At 48.7% G+C, this 18,787-nt stretch overlaps 1 protein-coding gene across 15 annotated transcripts in view; it reads left to right on the top strand.

Annotated features, from left to right (window-relative positions):
* The window catches only part of adgrl3.1 (adhesion G protein-coupled receptor L3.1), a 98,880-nt gene that overhangs the window by 76,708 nt on the left and 3,385 nt on the right, over positions 1–18,787 (top strand). For 5 of the 15 annotated variants that reach the window (XM_078080602.1, XM_078080599.1, XM_078080601.1 and 2 more), the window contains 11 exons: positions 1,194–1,370; positions 2,045–2,254; positions 6,063–6,283; positions 8,930–8,996; positions 9,904–9,995; positions 12,779–12,947; positions 13,950–14,129; positions 14,931–15,024; positions 16,903–17,031; positions 17,727–17,744; positions 18,300–18,602. In XM_078080602.1, the coding sequence (XP_077936728.1) occupies positions 1,194–1,370; positions 2,045–2,254; positions 6,063–6,283; positions 8,930–8,996; positions 9,904–9,995; positions 12,779–12,947; positions 13,950–14,129; positions 14,931–15,024; positions 16,903–17,031; positions 17,727–17,744; positions 18,300–18,602 (1,660 nt within the window). The remainder of the gene's footprint in view (positions 1–1,193; positions 1,371–2,044; positions 2,255–6,062; positions 6,284–8,929; positions 8,997–9,903; positions 9,996–12,778; positions 12,948–13,949; positions 14,130–14,930; positions 15,025–16,902; positions 17,032–17,726; positions 17,745–18,299; positions 18,603–18,787) is intronic. The other 10 variants (XM_078080605.1, XM_078080603.1, XM_078080611.1 and 7 more) reach the window with 7 other exon arrangements.

Raw genomic sequence — 18,787 nt, 5'->3', positions numbered from 1 at the left:
GTGATGTAATATGGATCTAGAAAGGTGCCCATGGTCGTGTGAGGAACCAGTGCCACCAGAACACATCGAGCTGGGAGATGTTCCTTCATCAGAATGAACATGAGCAGCGTGTTCTACTTTGATTTAATTTCACACACATGCCGTTCCGGTGCTATAAATACTCACTAGAGCACCAAATGTGTGTTAATCCAGCAGCTGAGAATAACTCCCACTAAACGAACTTTTTGCCAAAGCAAATTGACTGCTGTTCTCCAGCACGCCAGCTGTTTGAGGATCGGGGTACGGGAGGGCTCGGGTTTAAGTGCCGCAGGAAGGCTGGGGAAGTTTTGGGAAAGTCCCGAGTAACGGTTCAGTGCCCAGTCGGGTTTGGGCTTCTCATGGAATTTGTAACAATAATAATGAAAAACAAAATCTTCCGGACTATAAAAATGACAACCGTTGAATTGTTTTAGCTGTGGGAAGACTCGGATATTTCCTTTTCTTCGGTATACCGTGGAAAGTATTTGCCAAAGTTAATTAATGGAAATAAAATGTTCAAACGCTGTTGTTTCCGCGGACTGGATAAGGATCCTCATTGCTTCGCGCTGTGTGAATAGTCGTGCTCTTCAAGCTGTGTTGCTCATTCACCGAGCAAATGTTGATCCAGTTGGTGATCCAGCTTGTTGGCAGCAAAGAAATCCTCGCTGTTTCTCTTGCTCATTTTGAGAGTGACTTTCCAAACCACACACACACACACACACACACACACACACACACACACACAGCTCCATCAGTTTACACAACACAAGCAGCTCCTCCACTTTGGAATCTCACACAGCCCTTCACGGACGCGGCGGCGCGGCCTCCTGCCTCGGCGCCGTGTTTATTTGTTGCTGCATTCTGTCCCTTCTGTTTGTTGCTTTGTTGTTGTGCGCGCTTGACTCCCCTCTCTGTGCTCCTTCCTCTCCGTCCCTTTCTCCACCGATTCCTCCCACCACTTTCTCACTTTCCTTGGCTCTCCCAACGCTCCATCTTTTCTACCTCCCACCTCCCCATGACTAAGTATCCGTTCTCTGCCTCCCGGCTTCCCCCCCGCCCTCCTCCCTTTTGTCCCTGTCTGTCTTCCTCTCTCTCTCTCACACAATTTTTTTTCTCACCTACTTGCTTTCTCCCCCTCTCCCTCCCTCTCCCCTCCCTCCCCCTCTCTCTCTCAGCATTCGGAAGAGAACTTCAATCCCAACTGTTCGTTCTGGAGCTACACCAAGCGCACCATGACGGGATTCTGGTCCACGCAGGACTGTCGCCTGCTGGCCACCAATCGCACACACACCACCTGCTCCTGCACACACCTCACCAGCTTCGCCGTGCTCATGGCCCACGTGGAGGTGAAGGTAGGCGTCGGCTCCGGGGATGGGAAGGGTCAAAGGGTCGGCTGTTCGTCGTTTGATTAGCCGTGGCTGGTGGGAGGAAGGAAAAGAAGGAGACCTCAACATCTGGAAGATAGATTAGAGTTCTCCAGAAACCTGATAATTGATTTGTCGAGCCCGATGATGACATTGATTTGAAAAAAAAGTGCAGTTCTTATTGTATTGTGAAATGAGTAATGGGGGGTAGCAGTGGGGGAGGGGGGATAAGGCCCCTTTGCCTCCTCTCTCTGCGTTTACTCCCTTCCTCACCAATACTCTCTCGTGGCGCCTCTGCGTCAGCGGGTCGCGCCCCCCCGGCCGGCCCGGCGGCCCCTTTGTGAACACGGTGCGAGGCTCCGAGCAGTAGATCCATCACAGCGCTGCGATGTTGAACATTGCTCCGCCTGCCAGGTTGCGGGGACACTGATGGATCGAGCGGGCACACCTGTGCATCGCGGCGTGACGCCGCAGCCCTGAACACTCAGCCGCGGACTCGGTGATGGGGGGGGCGGGATGAGGGAGGGTGTCTGCTCCTACAGTATGTTTCTCGTTACAACAGCATGACTCATGTATGTTTCCAGCCAAAAGCAACTGCTTGCGGCCCGGCACACAATCCGAGCGCTAATCCGCCACCGTCTCTCGCTTCTCTCCCGCCACAGAAAGCGGACAGCATGCACGACCTGCTGCTGGACGTCATCACGTGGGTGGGGATCCTGTTGTCGCTGGTGTGCCTGCTCATCTGCATCTTCACCTTCTGCTTCTTCCGCGGGCTGCAGAGCGACCGCAACACCATCCACAAGAACCTCTGCATCAGCCTCTTCATCGCCGAGTCACTGTTCCTGGTGGGGATCAACAGGGCCGATCAACCGGTAGGCGTACACCACGCGCTGCAGGCGCCGCTCTTGTGACTGGGAGACGTGGACAGTCCATCCTTATTGGGATAAAGACGCACTAAATAAATACTAGATAATATTTTGCACACAAGCTACATTTATTCATGCTGTGTTGGCTCAGGGTTGGCATAGCTGTCCAATGACCAATACCACCGATCATACTGCATCGTTGGCTGAGGCAACAGTTGCTGTCGATGGGTGACAACAAGAATTGGCAGAGTTGCTGCATTCAAGGGTCCCGGGAATTAACAGAGAAGCAGTTGAGAGGCTGTCAAATGAACAATGTCCTTGCATCCAAATCCAGCTTGGTGATGGAACTTTTGTTGTAAGGGTTTGTTTGTACTTCACACAGTCCGTTTTCCACAACATCCCTACTGCTCCGGTCGTTAGATCCCTCTTCACATTTATTGTTTTAATTCAGAAAAGATTGCCAGCAAAAGTAAAAGAAAACAGACGAAAAGAAATTGCTACAGCAACAGGGTTACCAGCCGAGTGGGATTGCTCTACTCCCCCGATGGCAAATTTACCTAAATATAATGACATGTAGGGTTGCCGTGGGAACGGGCAAAGCAATGCATTTACAGTGTAAAGTGCATATTACAGAGACTTCCTTATTGGATAGATACTGCATTAAGGCCTGTGTGTTTGCTTTGTTGCAGCAGAGCTTCAGCTTTCTGTTGCTTTTATCGGCCCCCCCTCCCTCGGCTAAAGAAGCTCCCGTCTCTCTCTCCAGCCACAGAATCCTGTTGGTTGTGAAGGATGTTTGGAGGAAAATACGGACCTGCAGACGTGGGGACAGCAGTGAATTGTAAACGTTAACGTTAAACAGACTTGCTTGGGAGGGCAGGCAGCCCCCCCCCCCCCCGCCCTCCCGCCTCTATATAACTGATTATCATAACTTAATTTTATTCTGCCCCGAAGCCTCAATAAATATTCCAAATTCATTATTAAAAAACTTAATTTCACATATGCTATAAGAATAACACGACACACTTTTGTATTATTCAGGTAGGACGGTGTACTGCCCTTGCAAAATAGATGTTAGCAATTATAAATCATCCTGGCAATTTAATTCATTATAAAATAGGTTTTGTTAATTGTTATATTTGAACACACATTAAATTGTGAGCATACTTCTAGCTCCCATTCTCCTTGAGATTAGGAAATACAGAAGTGTGATGTAAGCAATGATAAGCAGTTCAGATCATGTTGACAAACCTTGGGCTTGATTTGGGGTTTCTGTGTCACTCTGAATTAGCCGGGTGTCATTGTGCGCATCAACACGATGATCCTCATTCTTCTCAGTCAGATTTGAGCGAAACCTGCTCCTCCACATCTAGATGTTCCTGCGCTCGTCCCCTCTCTGACTGGCTCAAGTAGACCCAATTTCCCAAAAGTGGAAATCATTGTGGTGGCAATTATTAAGGCCAAAAAAAAGCAAAGTAACTTCACTACTTTTTGGCCCAATTGCTCACTTTGTATGTTTCACGCCCGCTACCCAGACTTTACCAGATTGGACCCAGCACAGTTAACGATGCATGACCTCTGCTGCTCGTGTGGAATTGCGCCCAGCTTTTGCAACTCAAAAAACGCAGAAGATGAGAAGGAACAAAGGGAGAATGGAAAGATCAAAGCAACGTCTCCGTCACTAATGATGCATGGTGCGGTTTTGGCTCGACCGTCAGCGCACACGTGGTCGGCATTCCAGTGTCCGCAGATGTTGTATAATCTGTACAGTCCGCATTCAATGCCTGAAAAACCTGAAATAAAAAGGCGCACTGATTTAATGCACCTGTCTCCACTGAAAGGGTGTTTTAGGAGCATCACGAGGGCATTTGTCTCCGCTGGAAGGGCACCCTGCAGGGCCCTTTTTCAGGTCTTCCTCGCTTCCTCTTTGTCATGTTTTCTCCACTAGAGGGCCATCATCCTAGAAGGAAACTTCATCATATTTTCTCCATATGGATGACACCCTAGAGGGCTCTTTATCATGTTCTCTCCATTAGCAAAATACTCATGTAGGCACCTTATTTAGTTTTCTCCACTGGAAGGGCCTCTTCGAGGGCACTTCATCTTATTTTATCCACATTAGGGGTGTCAAAAGGGGGTCCGCCAGTGTTTTAACCTCACTGGGATGCAAGAAATATGCACAAATAAAGCCGATGGGGCAGCTCTTGAGATGAAGCATTGCCACTGGGCAAGGTCAACATATGCCTGAGGAAACCTCGCTGTGTAATCTCATGGTCTGACTGTACACAATGCGATCAGGACATGATGGAGTGTGTCTGTTTGGAGGAGGCGCTCAGGGCCGCGTCCCCCTCAGGCCTTCACACTCTGCGTGAAATGAGAAAACACTTTTTTAACATCTTTTTGACTTTGAGTCTCGCGTTCTTCTCTCTCTCTGCATGTTAGCGTGTTTGCGTGGGAGGGATCATGCTGCTCCATATGTACGTGTGCGCCGTTAATTACCGATGACTGTTTGTGACCTCTATTAACATCTTCGGTGTCAGTTAACTCGCGGGCGGTTAAGCCAGTAATTCCTGCAGGAAAACCGAAATGACTTTGCATAAGCAGCAACTTTCTTTTTTTTTTTACCTGTGTGTCTCTGCGTGTGAAAGCTACGCTGTGTGATCATTAGAAATGGAAATGAGTGACTCCCTCGCCCCCTAAACTCATTGTCTCTCAGACATTAAGTAATTGTCTCCCTCTTCCAGCCCGTCTCTTATGAAAGCCTGTCTGTCAGCTCCTCCGTTCAGTGATTTAGGAGAGACGCTGCAGATTAGAGCGACGGGCCACATCTCCTTCTCCACCCGCCTGCTTTTCTTTCCATCCCATTGCCTAAATTGTTAATACGGCTTCAAGTTAGATACCCTTCTTTCATTTTTCACTGCCGCTCATCCCTTTTGCAGCGCCGGGTTTCTCTTCCTTTTTACATTGGGGAAACTCTCTCATCCGCCTCTCTAATGATTTTACATTATCGCTTTCCTCCGTCCCTTTCCACGGGCGACTAACGGCGGCTGATGTAGAAACCCACTCACTCACTTCCAGTGGGAATGTGTCAGCGTTGCATGTGGTTACCAATGGTGTCTTGTGTCTTGGACAAGCGGCTCACAGTATTATGGTGATGACGTTGACTACACATGGTTCAGCTCTACTGGTGGAATAGAATCAAAGCCATAAAGTATAATGTAAACTGATGGGTTTTTCCCAAAAAAGTGTGACATGTTGTGCGTCTCCTTCAAGCTGAGGCAATGACTCATTTCAGTTGTTCCACTCGTTTTGTTCAAAAAAACAAAATCACATTTCTATTTTCAACAGTGTTGAAGTGTCTTCAGCACTGTTGAAAACGCCCCCCTCTTTTCTTCCCTTCTCTCTCTGCCCATTCTGAAAGAAGTGCTTTTCTTCTTCTGTTTGAAATGTGGACAATCAGTGGCAGCACCAGCTCGTCACTTTTATTTCCTCATTTATCCTCTTAGATGTAGACGTGGAGCGGAATGTGGGGGGGGGGGGCTTGACTAATGTCGCTATCTGGATGCGATTTTGTGCTGTGATTGTGAGGCCCCCCCCTTTCCATTCGCCTCGTCCTCGCCCCCTCCTCCATTACGGCCTTGGCAGACCAACTGTTAATCCTTCACATTTCCTCCTTTCAATCGACGATTACTTTGATTTCGCCCGCTTTCTTCGAACTCACTCAGATTAAATACTTCCTGTGCATTTTTTGTGTGAAGTGTTGACATGTTTTCTTTTTAATCCCCCCCCCCCCCTCTCTCTCTCTCTCCCTCACCAGATTGCCTGTGCGGTTTTCGCGGCCCTGCTCCATTTCTTCTTCTTGGCAGCCTTCACCTGGATGTTCCTGGAAGGGGTGCAGCTCTACATCATGCTGGTGGAGGTGTTTGAGAGCGAACACTCCAGGACTAAGTACTTCTACCTGGCAGGCTACGGCGTGCCTGCTGTCATCGTGGCCGTGTCCGCGGCGGTGGACTACAGGAGCTACGGCACCGACCGAGTGTAAGGATGGAGGAGAGTGGAGGAGGATGGAGGAGGGTGGAGGGGCGCTGGAGGGCCTGCTGTCATTTTGGCTGCCGCGGTGGACTCCGCGAGCTGTGGCAGAGTCAATACTGAAGGGGCTGAAGAGAAGGGTGAGGAGGGGTTAGCATGCGGACAGGGAGGGGGAGGATGTTCCACAGAGTGCCTGCATGAGCACAGCAGCAACAATGTGCCAATATGGGAGGATTTAAAGGGGCGGGACGGAACGATGGGGGGGGGGGGGGTTCACACCGGAGCAGATTGACGGAGGAAAAGGAGTGAGAGTGAGAGTGGAGGGACGGGGGAAAGAGGGAGTGATGGAGTAGCCTGTCAGTGTGTGGACACATCCCCCCCCCCCCCCTCGCCCAGATCCACCCTGCGGGAAGTTCAGAGGATGCGCGGGGGGCGGCGGACATGTACATTGAGCACACGCGGTTATCTATTCATGCATGTTCGACGCCGTGAGACCAGGAGCAGTCACTTATAAACACACCCTAGTTACAAGGAAACGTGGGATTCTCACCCTTTCTCCCCAAAATCGTGACAATGTTTTATTTTGGCCCGTTCATTTACATCGCCTAGAATCTAATAAACGGAAGGTCTTCTACATTCTCTGATAGAGGATTATAAAAATATAACGCATACTTCTCTCTAGAAAAGCCATCGAAATGCATACAAATGGCATTAAAATATTGTTTTTTTCACAGATAATAGACCGACTGTTTTTGGCCGAGGGGAAGTTCATAGTCACGTCACCTAGTTGCAAATCAAACGTTGTATTGTGACGCTTCCTCCCCAAAAAGCGTGAGAATCCCACGTTCCACAACTGTTACACGTTTTGCGTTGGTAGTTAACGCGTCTTCCACGTGGCCACAGGAAAAAAAGGGCCAACATTTTATTCATACAATGCATGTTGACTGCATAACTCGCATATAATTTACGCGGGCACATTGTACCCAGCGGTGACCTTTGCTCCTTACTGTGGCGGCGTGCGATCATCAGGGGCACATTCCTACTTCTCCTCACGCGACCACTTATAGAAATAAGAAAGAGAGAGAAAGAGGAAACCTTTAGGACTGTCGGGTGATTCACTCGCTCTGTGTTGTATTTAACACCCGCTGGCTCTTCGCTGAGCCGCACATCAGATCCAAGGGGTTTGAATGGGGAGAGAAATAAAGGGCGGAAGTTTGCAGTGTTTAACCGTCACACGGCACCAATCCGTATGCCACTTAGATCCATATTTCATCGTGATCACTAAAACATGAGTCTGAATGCCGAGCTCGGATGACTGGGAGACTCGCCTTGAGACGGGAGCTGTGGTAAAGAAAAGAAAATGCAAATTGGAGTGTTTGGTGAAAATAATGTAGTCGCACTAAAGGAGAGAAAAAAATGTATGATGTCACCTGAGCAATTATTTCTTCATTTTGATGTCCTCATTGGAGGGGAAACGTTGAATCTGGATATCAGTTTTAGGACTTATTTATAGGTCTGACCCCCGAAAATGGCGCCGCTCGTCACGTCTGACACTGCGCGACACGAGACGAAACCCTCGGAAATATCATCTGGCGTGCCTGCTGTGTCACCTTGTCACACAACGCACCCCCCCCTCCCTCGCCCTCTCCCGCTTATTAGCCAGTGGCGCTGAGTCGCATTCGCCTCCCATAATGAAGGTGGCAGTGACTTCGCAAAGGAGCCTTAATGGAGGGTACGGTGACACGGCCGGGGACCCGTAATGGAGGGCTCACTAATGTGCTGGAAATTGAAAGATTAATAATGCAAAAGCAGCTGGTCATGAATCAGAAGGCCATTTTTGCTCCAGCGGCTTTTTTGTCTTCGCGGCTTCGCGACTGCAACCCGTCGAGTCCGACCTCAGTGGAGGGCACTCGGGGGGGAGAGGTGGAGGTGGCGGCGGCGGCGGTGTTTTTTTCCTCTTTTCCCTCCCCTGCTCGCTGCCACTGATGAGTAAAGATGTTTGGGTGATTTGATTTAGCATATAGCAGTATATCATCTCCTACCAGTCCTAACCTTGTGGCCAGAGAATGAATGTGCGTGCTCGTATGTGTGTTCATGCATGCCCCCCCCCCCCCCCTCCTTTAACCTCATCGCAGCCATTTCCCAGACTCCACAAATAGCTACGTTCTGCATTCATTACTCACCATTCAAATGAACGCTGTGGCGTCATATTTTTGTGCCCGCGGGGATGGTGGCTGCCTCTTATATACACATATCTATAGATATATATATATATATATATATATATCTATAGATATATATCTATATATATATCTCTATATATAGATATATAGATATATGTATATGTGGGGCCTAAGGGGGTGAAGGTGAATTTATCGCTGATCCCTCGCTGTCTCCCCCTCCCTCCTATGTCATGTGCGTTTAGTCTGTTCCCTTCATCCCATAACTCTCTCTTCACTTTTGTCCTCCCTCCATTGTGATTAATTTGGTGCGTGGCGTAAAGTGACGCGCTGCTTCTCCTGTGTGTGTGTGTGTGTGTGTCACTATGACGCATGCGCTGTCCTCCGTTGGTGTAACCTGGCTTCCCTACATCCACCTGGAGACCGGAGCGCGTTTTAATCCCCTCTCTCTCTCTCCATGTCTCTGTCTCTCCAGGTGCTGGCTGCGGTTGGACACGTACTTTATCTGGAGCTTTATAGGTCCGGCTACGCTCATCATCATGGTGAGATACACACTCGCTCTACATGCAGTGCACTGCCACATGTTTGCATTGAATGTTTGTTAATCTCCTCGCGAGGTTCTCCGGAGCTCCTCGGCAGTGTGAGTAGAAGCCGAAGGAACTTTTATGTGAACCTTTGATAAATCCCACTCCTGGATTAACTCTCAAGGGGGTACACATTCTCCGGGAGAAGATCAAACACAAACCGCAGATTACGATAAGACCCCTAGGAAAGTTCTGCAGCCATTTATCTGGTAATCCAGGCGCTGTGCTTCCTGCCGGACGCGTCACGTTACCACACGGGCTGAAGAGGAGGATCATCTGTCGCTGAGGAGCGCGACCGGCCCTTTGTACCAGTAAACACAGGCAGAAGAGTCAAGCGGCAGACGGAGACAATAAGCCTGAGGAATATGTAGAAAGCAGCGTTTGGGTGTGATAGAGGGACAGCAATGAGGACATGTTTCCTATTAGGAGAATGTCAGCATGGCCGGCGATGCTCTGCACTCTGCATTCTGCAAATGTCAGGCGGGCTATCGCTGATCTGAGTGGGAGCGCTCTGTTATGAGTCCATGTCCCTCGGTCACATGCACGGCCATTGTTAGGACACCCTATCTGTGCGTTCCCGGGCCGATAGAATGGACAGCGGAATTGGATTTTCTGTTGTAACAACAGCTGCTGATGGATGTAATGACTGAATGTGATGGCTGTATTTCCCCCCGATGCTCGAGCTGCAGTATTTTCAGCACAGAAAGGGCTGTTGATCGTGCCTGATACTGTGCCAGAGGCAAATTACTGCTGGAATAAAACGATATGGACTGTGTGTGTGTGTGAGTGAATTGTTGTGGGGACATTGTGTGTCTTTAATTAGGCGTGTTGCTGCAGTATTAACTTGTGTGCATGTGCGTTTCAGCTGAATGTAATCTTCCTCGGCATCGCTCTCTATAAGATGTTCCATCACACGGCCATTCTCAAACCAGACTCTGGATGTCTGGACAACATCAAGTAAGTCCACGTGCTGTGTGCGTGCAGTTCTGATTATACACAATTGTGTGTATGTGGAAATTCAGGGAATAATTCGCTTTTGGGAAACTTTTTCTATGCTTTCTTGCCGAGACTTAAATGAGAAGAGAGAGAGGAATCAAATGCCTTTTTGTTGAATACGCAGGTGGAGAGCGAGCAGCGTGTTGGCTAATAGACACTGCACGAGTTTAAAAACAGCCAGCCAAACTGGTCAGAATCAATCACTTTATAAAAGCAGTCACCCATTGGTTGCACGTTGCCATCTTGTTTGATGAAAGCAGTGAAGAAAAAGGGGGGGGGGCAAGTTAGACGCCACAAAGCTTTCATGAGGTGGAAACACGCAGTAAGTTGAAAGATGAGAACATGCACAACACTTCTAGCGACGGTCATTTTCTCATCGACTTTATCTGCACAGTAACCAAATATTTGGAAAAAGAGAAGCAGTGGATGTGTGACAGATGGTTTGCCCTGAGAGAGAAAACAAAATGTAAAATAGCAAATTATTGTTTTTACACTTCAGATTTTGAGCCAAAGATAGAACATGTTATTAGTGAGCTTTAGATCGTGTTAACTTTAATCACAACTGGAACAGCTGTTTCCAGTCTTCATGCTAATCCATCCTCTCATCAAACCTCAGCACGGACGCAAGGCAGAGCTTCTCCCAAGCGTCGTGCTACTCCTTTAAACGTTGTCCTTTCTTCTCATGGTATGTCAGCTGCAACATGAAGCAGACTCTTCCATCACTTCACGATGCTCCTCATCGTATCGATCACGTTATTATTCCCAGTCATGGAACATGACTTCATTTCCCCCGAACTGTGTCTGCTAAGCTAACCAATCAGGACTGTGTTATGTCTTGTTCCAGGCCCCGTCTAATTCAAACGGCGTGCCGGCCTTTAGCCGGACGCCCGACCGAGGCACAGCTCGGTATTTGTCATGCAAATCACGGAGCGGCGTACCGTTTGATTCATCTTTTAAATATCACTGCCAATGTATATTTCAAGACGGCACTTTTGAGTCGGGCCTCCAAGTGGAAAGTAAGTTTGTTAAAACCATTTGATCTTCGCTTCCGTGCGAGTTCAGGGGGCCTCAATCAAAAAGGCCCTGATGAAAGACGGAAAATCAAAGAATCAGATCATGACGCATTTCACTTCTTCGCGGTTTAATGGCTTACGTTTTTCTTTTTGAGCGCAAAAAAAAGGCTGAATAGATTTGAATCTACTTTACTCCATTAGTCTTGTCTTATGTGGTTCATTTTTGTATTAATCATCATCATCATTGCGTCCATTTTTCTCTTATTATTTTCTGTCTTTCTTTCTTTTGTTTCCCCCGTGAAGCCACCATGAGTTGTCTTTGTTGGGCTGCGGTAAGGTCTCTCCCCAATCACCATGTCCTCCGTCTCCTCCGGGACGTTTCGGCTTCGCTTGTCCTGGTGTTTGCCCGTAGAATCTTCCCAGAGTCCGTGCATATCCCTAAATTAACCGTTAACCTGCCTCGTGAAGTGGATTACGTGTTGACGTGTGATTTGTGAGCCCCGTCTGACCCGTAAACCCCCCGATGCTCTATTGAAATATTACACCGGCGCGACGTGAGGACGCAAGGTCGGAAGCCGGGAGAGACGACGCTGCTCGGTGTGGGGGGGCGGGATGAGTGTACCCTTTATCGAAGAGGGTCGTCAGACGAGCTTTATTGGAGGTTCTGTCTCGCCTGAGCGGTGCCACAGAGGGCGACATCCAATCAATCACCTCACTTACTCTCCTCTCTCTCTTCCTTCCTGCTAACTCTTCTAATACCTCAACCTCGCCCCACCAACACCCCCCCGCCCTCCTCCCTCGCTGCGCCTCCCACTCCTCCCCCCTCCTCCCCCCGCCCTCCTCCCTCGCTGCGCCTCCCACTCCTCCCCCCTCCTCCCCCCTGCTCCTCCCTCGCTGCGCCTCCCTCTCCTCCCCCCTCCTCCCTCCTCCCTCGCTGCGCCTCCCTCTCCTCCCCCCTCCTCCCTCCTCCCTCGCTGCGCCTCCCTCTCCTCCACGAGAGGTGATCGCTGTCCAGTCAGCCAATCAAATTAACAGCCATCATCGCGGCCTCGGCAGACCAGAAAACGGTGACCTTTAGTGGGAAATGTCATTTGTAATGGCTGTAATGGCCCTCTACTTACTGCCCAGTGGAGACCACAGGCACACGCACACACATGCACACGCACACGCTCAGACAGAGACTTACGATTCATACACATGCCTCAACACGACCACATCCCTCTGACATTTGGCCCTAATGACTCCTGCATATTCGGCTTTGTTAGAAACGCAGGTTTGCGGCCTTGAAAACTCGTATTAAAGTCCGTTCCATTAAAGTGTTGGTCACCGTTGCATTAACAGACTCCAGCACCCACTTTGGTCTGCGAAAGCGTCTTTCAACCCTGCGAGGGGCCGGAGGTCGCAGTAACTTGGAGGGTGTCCCGTGCGACGTGCGTTCTCTGCGCTGACGTCATCCGGCCTCTTTCTCTCAAATCAATGCGCTTTCTGTCTTTTATTTCACCCTTTTTTCTTGTTAGTTTGAATTATTTTAGAGAAAAACCTCCCGCTGTTTTTCCCCCCTTCCACTCACGCGGTGTTGGCACCACAAATTATCTCTGGCAAACCCGCTTTCTCCCGCCTCGTGATCCCACGTGCTGAGCAGCTTTTCTGATCCAGGACAGTAAAAAGAGAAAAGACTCGTGTTACAAAGTGCTTCTGTATTGTTGGACACTGAAGCGTCTCCTCCTCCAGGTCCTGGGTGATCGGGGCCATAGCCCTGCTGTGTCTGCTGGGCCTGACCTGGGCCTTCGGCCTGATGTACATCAACGAGAGCACCGTCATCATGGCCTACCTCTTCACCATCTTCAACTCCCTGCAGGGCATGTTCATCTTCATCTTCCACTGCATACTGCAGAAGAAGGTGAGCGAGGCGAGGGGGGTGCTGGTTTCACCTGTTTGACCCAACGCGGCTGCTCAATGCCTCTCGTTTCCCCACTGACTCTGTAAGTGTCTCTGGCCTCTCGGCAGAAGGTAATAAACAGAGTCTCTGTCTGGCCTACAGAATAGAATTTATCAGCATTGTTGGTGAAAGATAATAAATTATAATTACCGAGATTTCAGTTTGGGAAATTCCTATTTTTCTGTCCGTTGAGTGTAACAGCTTTGTGTCTAAAACACACTCCTCCCATTTACATGTCTTGACCTCACTCGATGGACCTAACAGCCTCCCTCCCTCCTCCCCTTGAGATTTTGAAAAAGTTGTGCGTTGCTCTGACAGAGTTGTGTCCACACAAGAGGAGGAGCACGACATGGAGAGAAGCCTCGTCAGACGCTTCATGCTCTCGCCTGCCTGTTTGGCCTCGAGCGTACAGCCAGTAAACGAGTGTGTGTGTGTGTGTGAGGGTGAGCAGTGCACTTGGATACGTGGGATCAGGTGTCCTGAGAGACGTCCTCAGAGCGGCGCTGAGCTTTTCTCTGGCAGCGATTCAGCACTTTCCTCCCCAGACTCGGCGCGCAGCTGTTTAAACAGAGCAGAGCAGCGAACACGAGCTGGTTAAAAAGCAATCACGCCGCTGTTTGTTCCAAACTTGATTGGGATCTAAATGCAGATGTTCGGTGTGTATCGGGTGTCTCCCTCGGGGGGGGGGAGCGTCCATTTCAGATGGGTTTGTGGCAGTAATAACATTTGGGCTGGATGTTGATGTGGGGCGAGGAGGTTATGAAGTTAATATGCTAATGTTTTCTTTTGTGGCGTCAGTGTTTGCACAAGCAATGTGAGTGGGAGAAGTTGAGGGTGGGGGCCGTCGTAGGCTTAGAAATATGCTGATATGAGTATATGTGAACGGCTGTGTGACGACCGTAACCCTCTCCCCCTGTCCCCCCCTCTCCCCCCCTCTCCCCCCTCTCACCTTGCGCTGCCCAGGTGCGCAAAGAGTACGGCAAATGCCTGCGCACCCACTGCTGCAGCGGCAAGAGCGTGGAGACGTCCATCTCCTCCTCCAGCAAGACCACCACGTCGCGGACGCCGGGCCGCTACTCCACGGGCTCACAGGTGAGCTTACCGGCCTGCACACCTGGACGCTACAGCACGGCAGACTCTCAGGTGAGGCCGGAGAGGGCCATCGGGAGGTTGGGGGGGGGTCAAAAACAACTTCTAATGTGGCTAAAGGAGACGTGGGAAGTTTTTAAAAGAACAGTGAGTAATAGAATCAAACATTCAGCAGGACGGGTGGATTCACAACACCTGGTTCCCCTCACTGCAGCTGCCTCTCGGCCCGCGCTCCCCGCGTGTGCGTGTGCGTGTGCGTGTGCGTGTGTGCGTGTGCGTGTGTTGTTGGAGGAGCTCAGCCCGACAGAGAGCAGAACTGCGCTGCAGCGGGATAATACATGACGCCAAAGTACTAATAAAAGTACCTCTTGGCCTCATCAACACGCTGCTCTTTATTCATGTAGCTGCGGGGCCTCGATTGCGGAACACACCCGTATCTTCTGATCATGGCGTTCTCACTCCCTGTGTAGACAAACTCATTCTTTGTTGAAGGTTATTGTTCACATTTAACATTTTCCTCTGGATATTATATTCCCTTTCTGCCAATTCATTAAGTGTTACACACTGTTCTTTTAAAAATGTGGAAAGTGAGACTGACTTACACTTTCACATAGTGATGCTGACGGATGCTGTATATGTCAAATTGACGGGTGATTATTCCCTCCCCCACCCGTTTCTCCCTTACTGGCCGTCCCTCTGCTTATGCCCTCCTTTTGCACGCCGCACCATTACTTTTCTCTCATGAAATCCCACTTTGGTCTCTGCGTCCTCCCCCTCAACCCTGCTTCTTCCTCTTGTTTTGTTACTCCTCCTCCTTCCCTCCTCCCTCTCTTGCTCCCTTTCTCCCGTCTACAGAGCCGCATCAGGCGGATGTGGAATGACACGGTGAGGAAGCAGGAGTCCTCCTTCATCACCGGAGACATCAACAGCTCCGCCACGCTCAACAGAGGTAACAGCTGGATCCCCCAGCATCGCCATCCTCATCACTGTCACCATATCTACTTTATTTAATAGTGGGGAAGCTGCTGCAGCACTTTTAGCCATTTAGTCAAGTGGTCGGAGGGCTAAACTCCTGATAATGCCTCTTGCAGTTCTTGCAGAACACAAGCTAATATCACTCAGCACTTTTTTCTGCCACACCTGCTTCAAATTGGGTCTTTTCTGGCTTTATGGGTCATTTTTTAAAGCATTGGGTGATTATTCCCAGAGTTAAAGTATGTTTGGGAGTTTCACATATAAGTGTTCCATTCTATTACTTTACAGTTGCATTTATAGAAATAATGCTTCATCATTATTCATAACTGCAGAAATACATGGCAGAAAGTGTTGCTCTTCCATCTCATTATGTGAAGGCTGCTGTTAGTTACAGATCCTCCTAAGAGTCCATTAGACCCGGCGCTGTAAGAACGGGTTCCATCAGCGTAGCTGTCTGGGGCCGAGGGCAACGAGGACATGGACACCTAGAACGCCTCGACTCGAGCACGCGCACAAACACGCGTGCGCGCATACGCTGCCATTTGTTGGTCTCCAAGTCGAGGTGTGGCCCTCGCCTCCTCGGGGGCCTCTAATAAGCTGTTAGCATGACAGATTGATGCTCGAGCAGACACGGTGTGTGTCAGCGCCTGAATTATCACACATTAGCGAGGCAGGGCTTAGGACCCCCCCCCCCGTTCACACTTTAAAGCGTGGTGCAGAGAGCTACTGGGAGCCAATAGATTTCGAAAGGCTATTTACTGTGGCGTAAAAGTGTGAAAGGACGGGATGAATCGAATTGGACGTGCTGATAAGAGATTGACTTCTTGAAATTGGGAGAGAATAAAATGTGTCCGCTTTAACTTTAACCCTAACTTAACAGTTTCATGACCTCATAATGTCTGATACATAGTTTCACTTTTGTCTCTTTTTAGTTGTGTGGAGGTAAAAGTACCATATTGATAAAGTAAATAAGTACGTTTGTATCATTTATTTATGTTTTGTTTAATTATTTAGATTTTTTCAATACTTCATGTATTAATTTAATTTCTAATTTCTTCTAATTATCAATATATGTTTTTTATTTATTACATGTATTTTACTTTTTTTTAAACCAAAAAACGTACTTTCTCCGTCCTTTCTAAATGATTCTAAATGATGGAGCTTCATTACCGACCAACTCACGGGCTGCTGGCCAACTTCGTTCCAAATCAGTCATTTCCATAAAGGCGACTGTTGCCTTTGTGGAAATGACTATTTTACTATTACTGCTTTGTCGTCTCCATGTGAACACGATCCGTCTCCCACCTGGGGAAGGTATCGCACCGGGCCCCTCTCTCCCTAACTATCCCGTCGCCATGCTGCTGCTCTGCTCAAGCGCTGTGAACTGCGGCACAGCCTCCTCTAAGCCTAATCTGTCTCCCCCCCTCTCTCGCTCTGTCTGTCTCTCTCTCTCTCTCTCTCTCTCCCTCCCTCCCATCCCCTCCCCCGGCTTGTATGCGGCGGCTGTGAGAATGACCTGTCTGCTCCTTCACACTCAAACTGTGTTTGATTGTTTGATTTACTTGTCCTCCTCTCTCCCTTTTTCTTCCACACACTCACACCCCCCCCCCTCCCCTCCCTCTCTCTCTCGCTTACCTTCACTCTACAACGTCTATACGGCCTTTCCTTCGTCCTCTCCACTATAACCTTTTTTAATTTTTGGGTTATTTTTTTACCTTGAGTTCGTCCCTCTTTCTCTCTCTTTACTTGACTGTTGCTTTTCTCTCTCTCTCTCTCTCCTCCATTTGATCTCTCCCCCCTCTCTCTTCTTCTCCGGCTGTCGCTCTCCCTTTCCTCTATCTGCCTGTACCAGGAGCCATGGCTAATCATCTTATAACTAATGCTCTCCTTCGTCCCCATGGTACTAACAATCCTTATAACACTCTCCGGGGGGATTCGGCAGTCTATAACAACCCAGCTGTGGGCATGTACAACACCCAAGGTGTGCCTGATGTTCTACTATGATCACACTTCTTATTTCAGCCATTGTTTCTGCATGGTTATTCAGTTTAAACACTTTGCTCCTGTGATGCACTTTTGGCCGCCTATCTGTTCTCGCCTTCTTGTGGCTCCCGAGTGGAGGCGATCAATCACGCCGCAACAATCTGGCACAAAGGACACCCACCGGGGCGGCTCCCGCAGACCGCCAATACGGAGACGAAAAAATATGCCGGCGGTGATTTATCAAAACTGCATAACGTGCTGATTTTCTGTGCGCAGCGGATGCACCCTGCGTGGGCTGCAGGTTGCAGTTGTACAAGCTACTTGGGAGCCATGATGTGTTTTTTTATTTTTTCCTGGTAATGGTCATTTGCGTGCATGTTCATGCATGTTCTTTGTTTCCAACGTCCGTTTCTGTGTGTCGGTTGGTCACTTGCATCGCTTTGTTTAGTGCATGTCTACTGTGCACGCAGCATGCCGTGTTTTTAATGTTTTCTCTGTGTTAAATAACGAATGAACCCTATAACAGCGAGGCATCGCAAAGCAGATTTTGATATTGAGAAGCAGCCACGGTTTCTTTGTCAAGACATTTTCCAATTCCCAGCCAACAGTTGATTCTTTTGCTGCTGAAAGTTGTCTCTCTCTCAGGGTTTGAACTTGTTTGTTTTCTGTCTTTTCCCTCATGCTGCCCATTAGCGCCGTACCGAGACACAAGTATGGGCTGAATCTAATACTGCTGCTTCAATAACATTGACTTCCTCCGCTTTTCTTTTTGTCCAGATCATTAGTCGGTCCATGCGACACGGTTGTCTAATCAGATTTCTAACATTTATTTTATAGGAAACACAATTTTCTTAATGACAATATATCATATAGGATAAAAACATAACTGATGTGCTTTAATTTAAATAGTGTTAATAAAATGTGTAAGAATTGTCATGGCTGAGATGCAATAGGTTTGCTCTCAAAATGACTGACAAGATGATGAACGGTGCGATTTGCAGCAAAAAAACACTTTGTCCGTGTGGTTGTCGTGCTGGCAGTAATTGAGAAAGGAAAATTCCTAAATGAATTATGGACGCACGGAGCTCTTCTCCCTCCATGACAATTAGTGTTCCTACTTTTTAATCTTTAGTTCACAGCACACGCTATGATATCAAACAATAATTAAAATCTACTCCTCTGGGGATTCTAATTAGTTTGTTTAAAAAAATGATAATCGTTAATCCTGATATACAGATTTTCATATTTCTCTTATTTGTCCCTCAGAGGGTATCCTGAACAACGCAAGAGACTCCAGCGTGATGGATACGCTCCCTCTCAACGGCAACCACGGCAACAACTACAGCATGGCCAGCAGCGAGTACTTGAGCGACTGCGTCCAGATTCTGGACCGTAGCGGCGGCTACGGTACCCACGGCAACCACAAGGAGACCACCCTGGAGAAGAAGATCCTCAAGGAGCTGACCTCCAATTACATCCCGTCCTACCTCAACAACCACGAGAGGGCCACCACCGAGCGCAACCACAACCTGATGAACAAGCTGGTGAACAGCAGCATGGCCAACGGAGGTGAATGCTTTGGTGTCAGTTGTTTCGGGTTTAGACCGGGACACGTCTTGGTACAATGTGTGGAGCACGTTTGTGTTTCCAGAAACAGCGAACCAGGAGGAGGCTGTGCATCCTTACGCTCCGTATGTGCTCTGGCATCAGCTACACTATTGATAGACACATAGATGTTGTTGCCAAATGTGTTA

Source organism: Gasterosteus aculeatus, chromosome 9, assembly GCF_964276395.1.
Source record: "Gasterosteus aculeatus chromosome 9, fGasAcu3.hap1.1, whole genome shotgun sequence".
In the NCBI taxonomy this organism is placed as follows: Eukaryota; Metazoa; Chordata; class Actinopteri; order Perciformes; family Gasterosteidae; genus Gasterosteus; species Gasterosteus aculeatus.
Note: the sequence above shows the minus strand (reverse complement) of the source record. Positions and strands in the feature narration are given on the sequence as shown.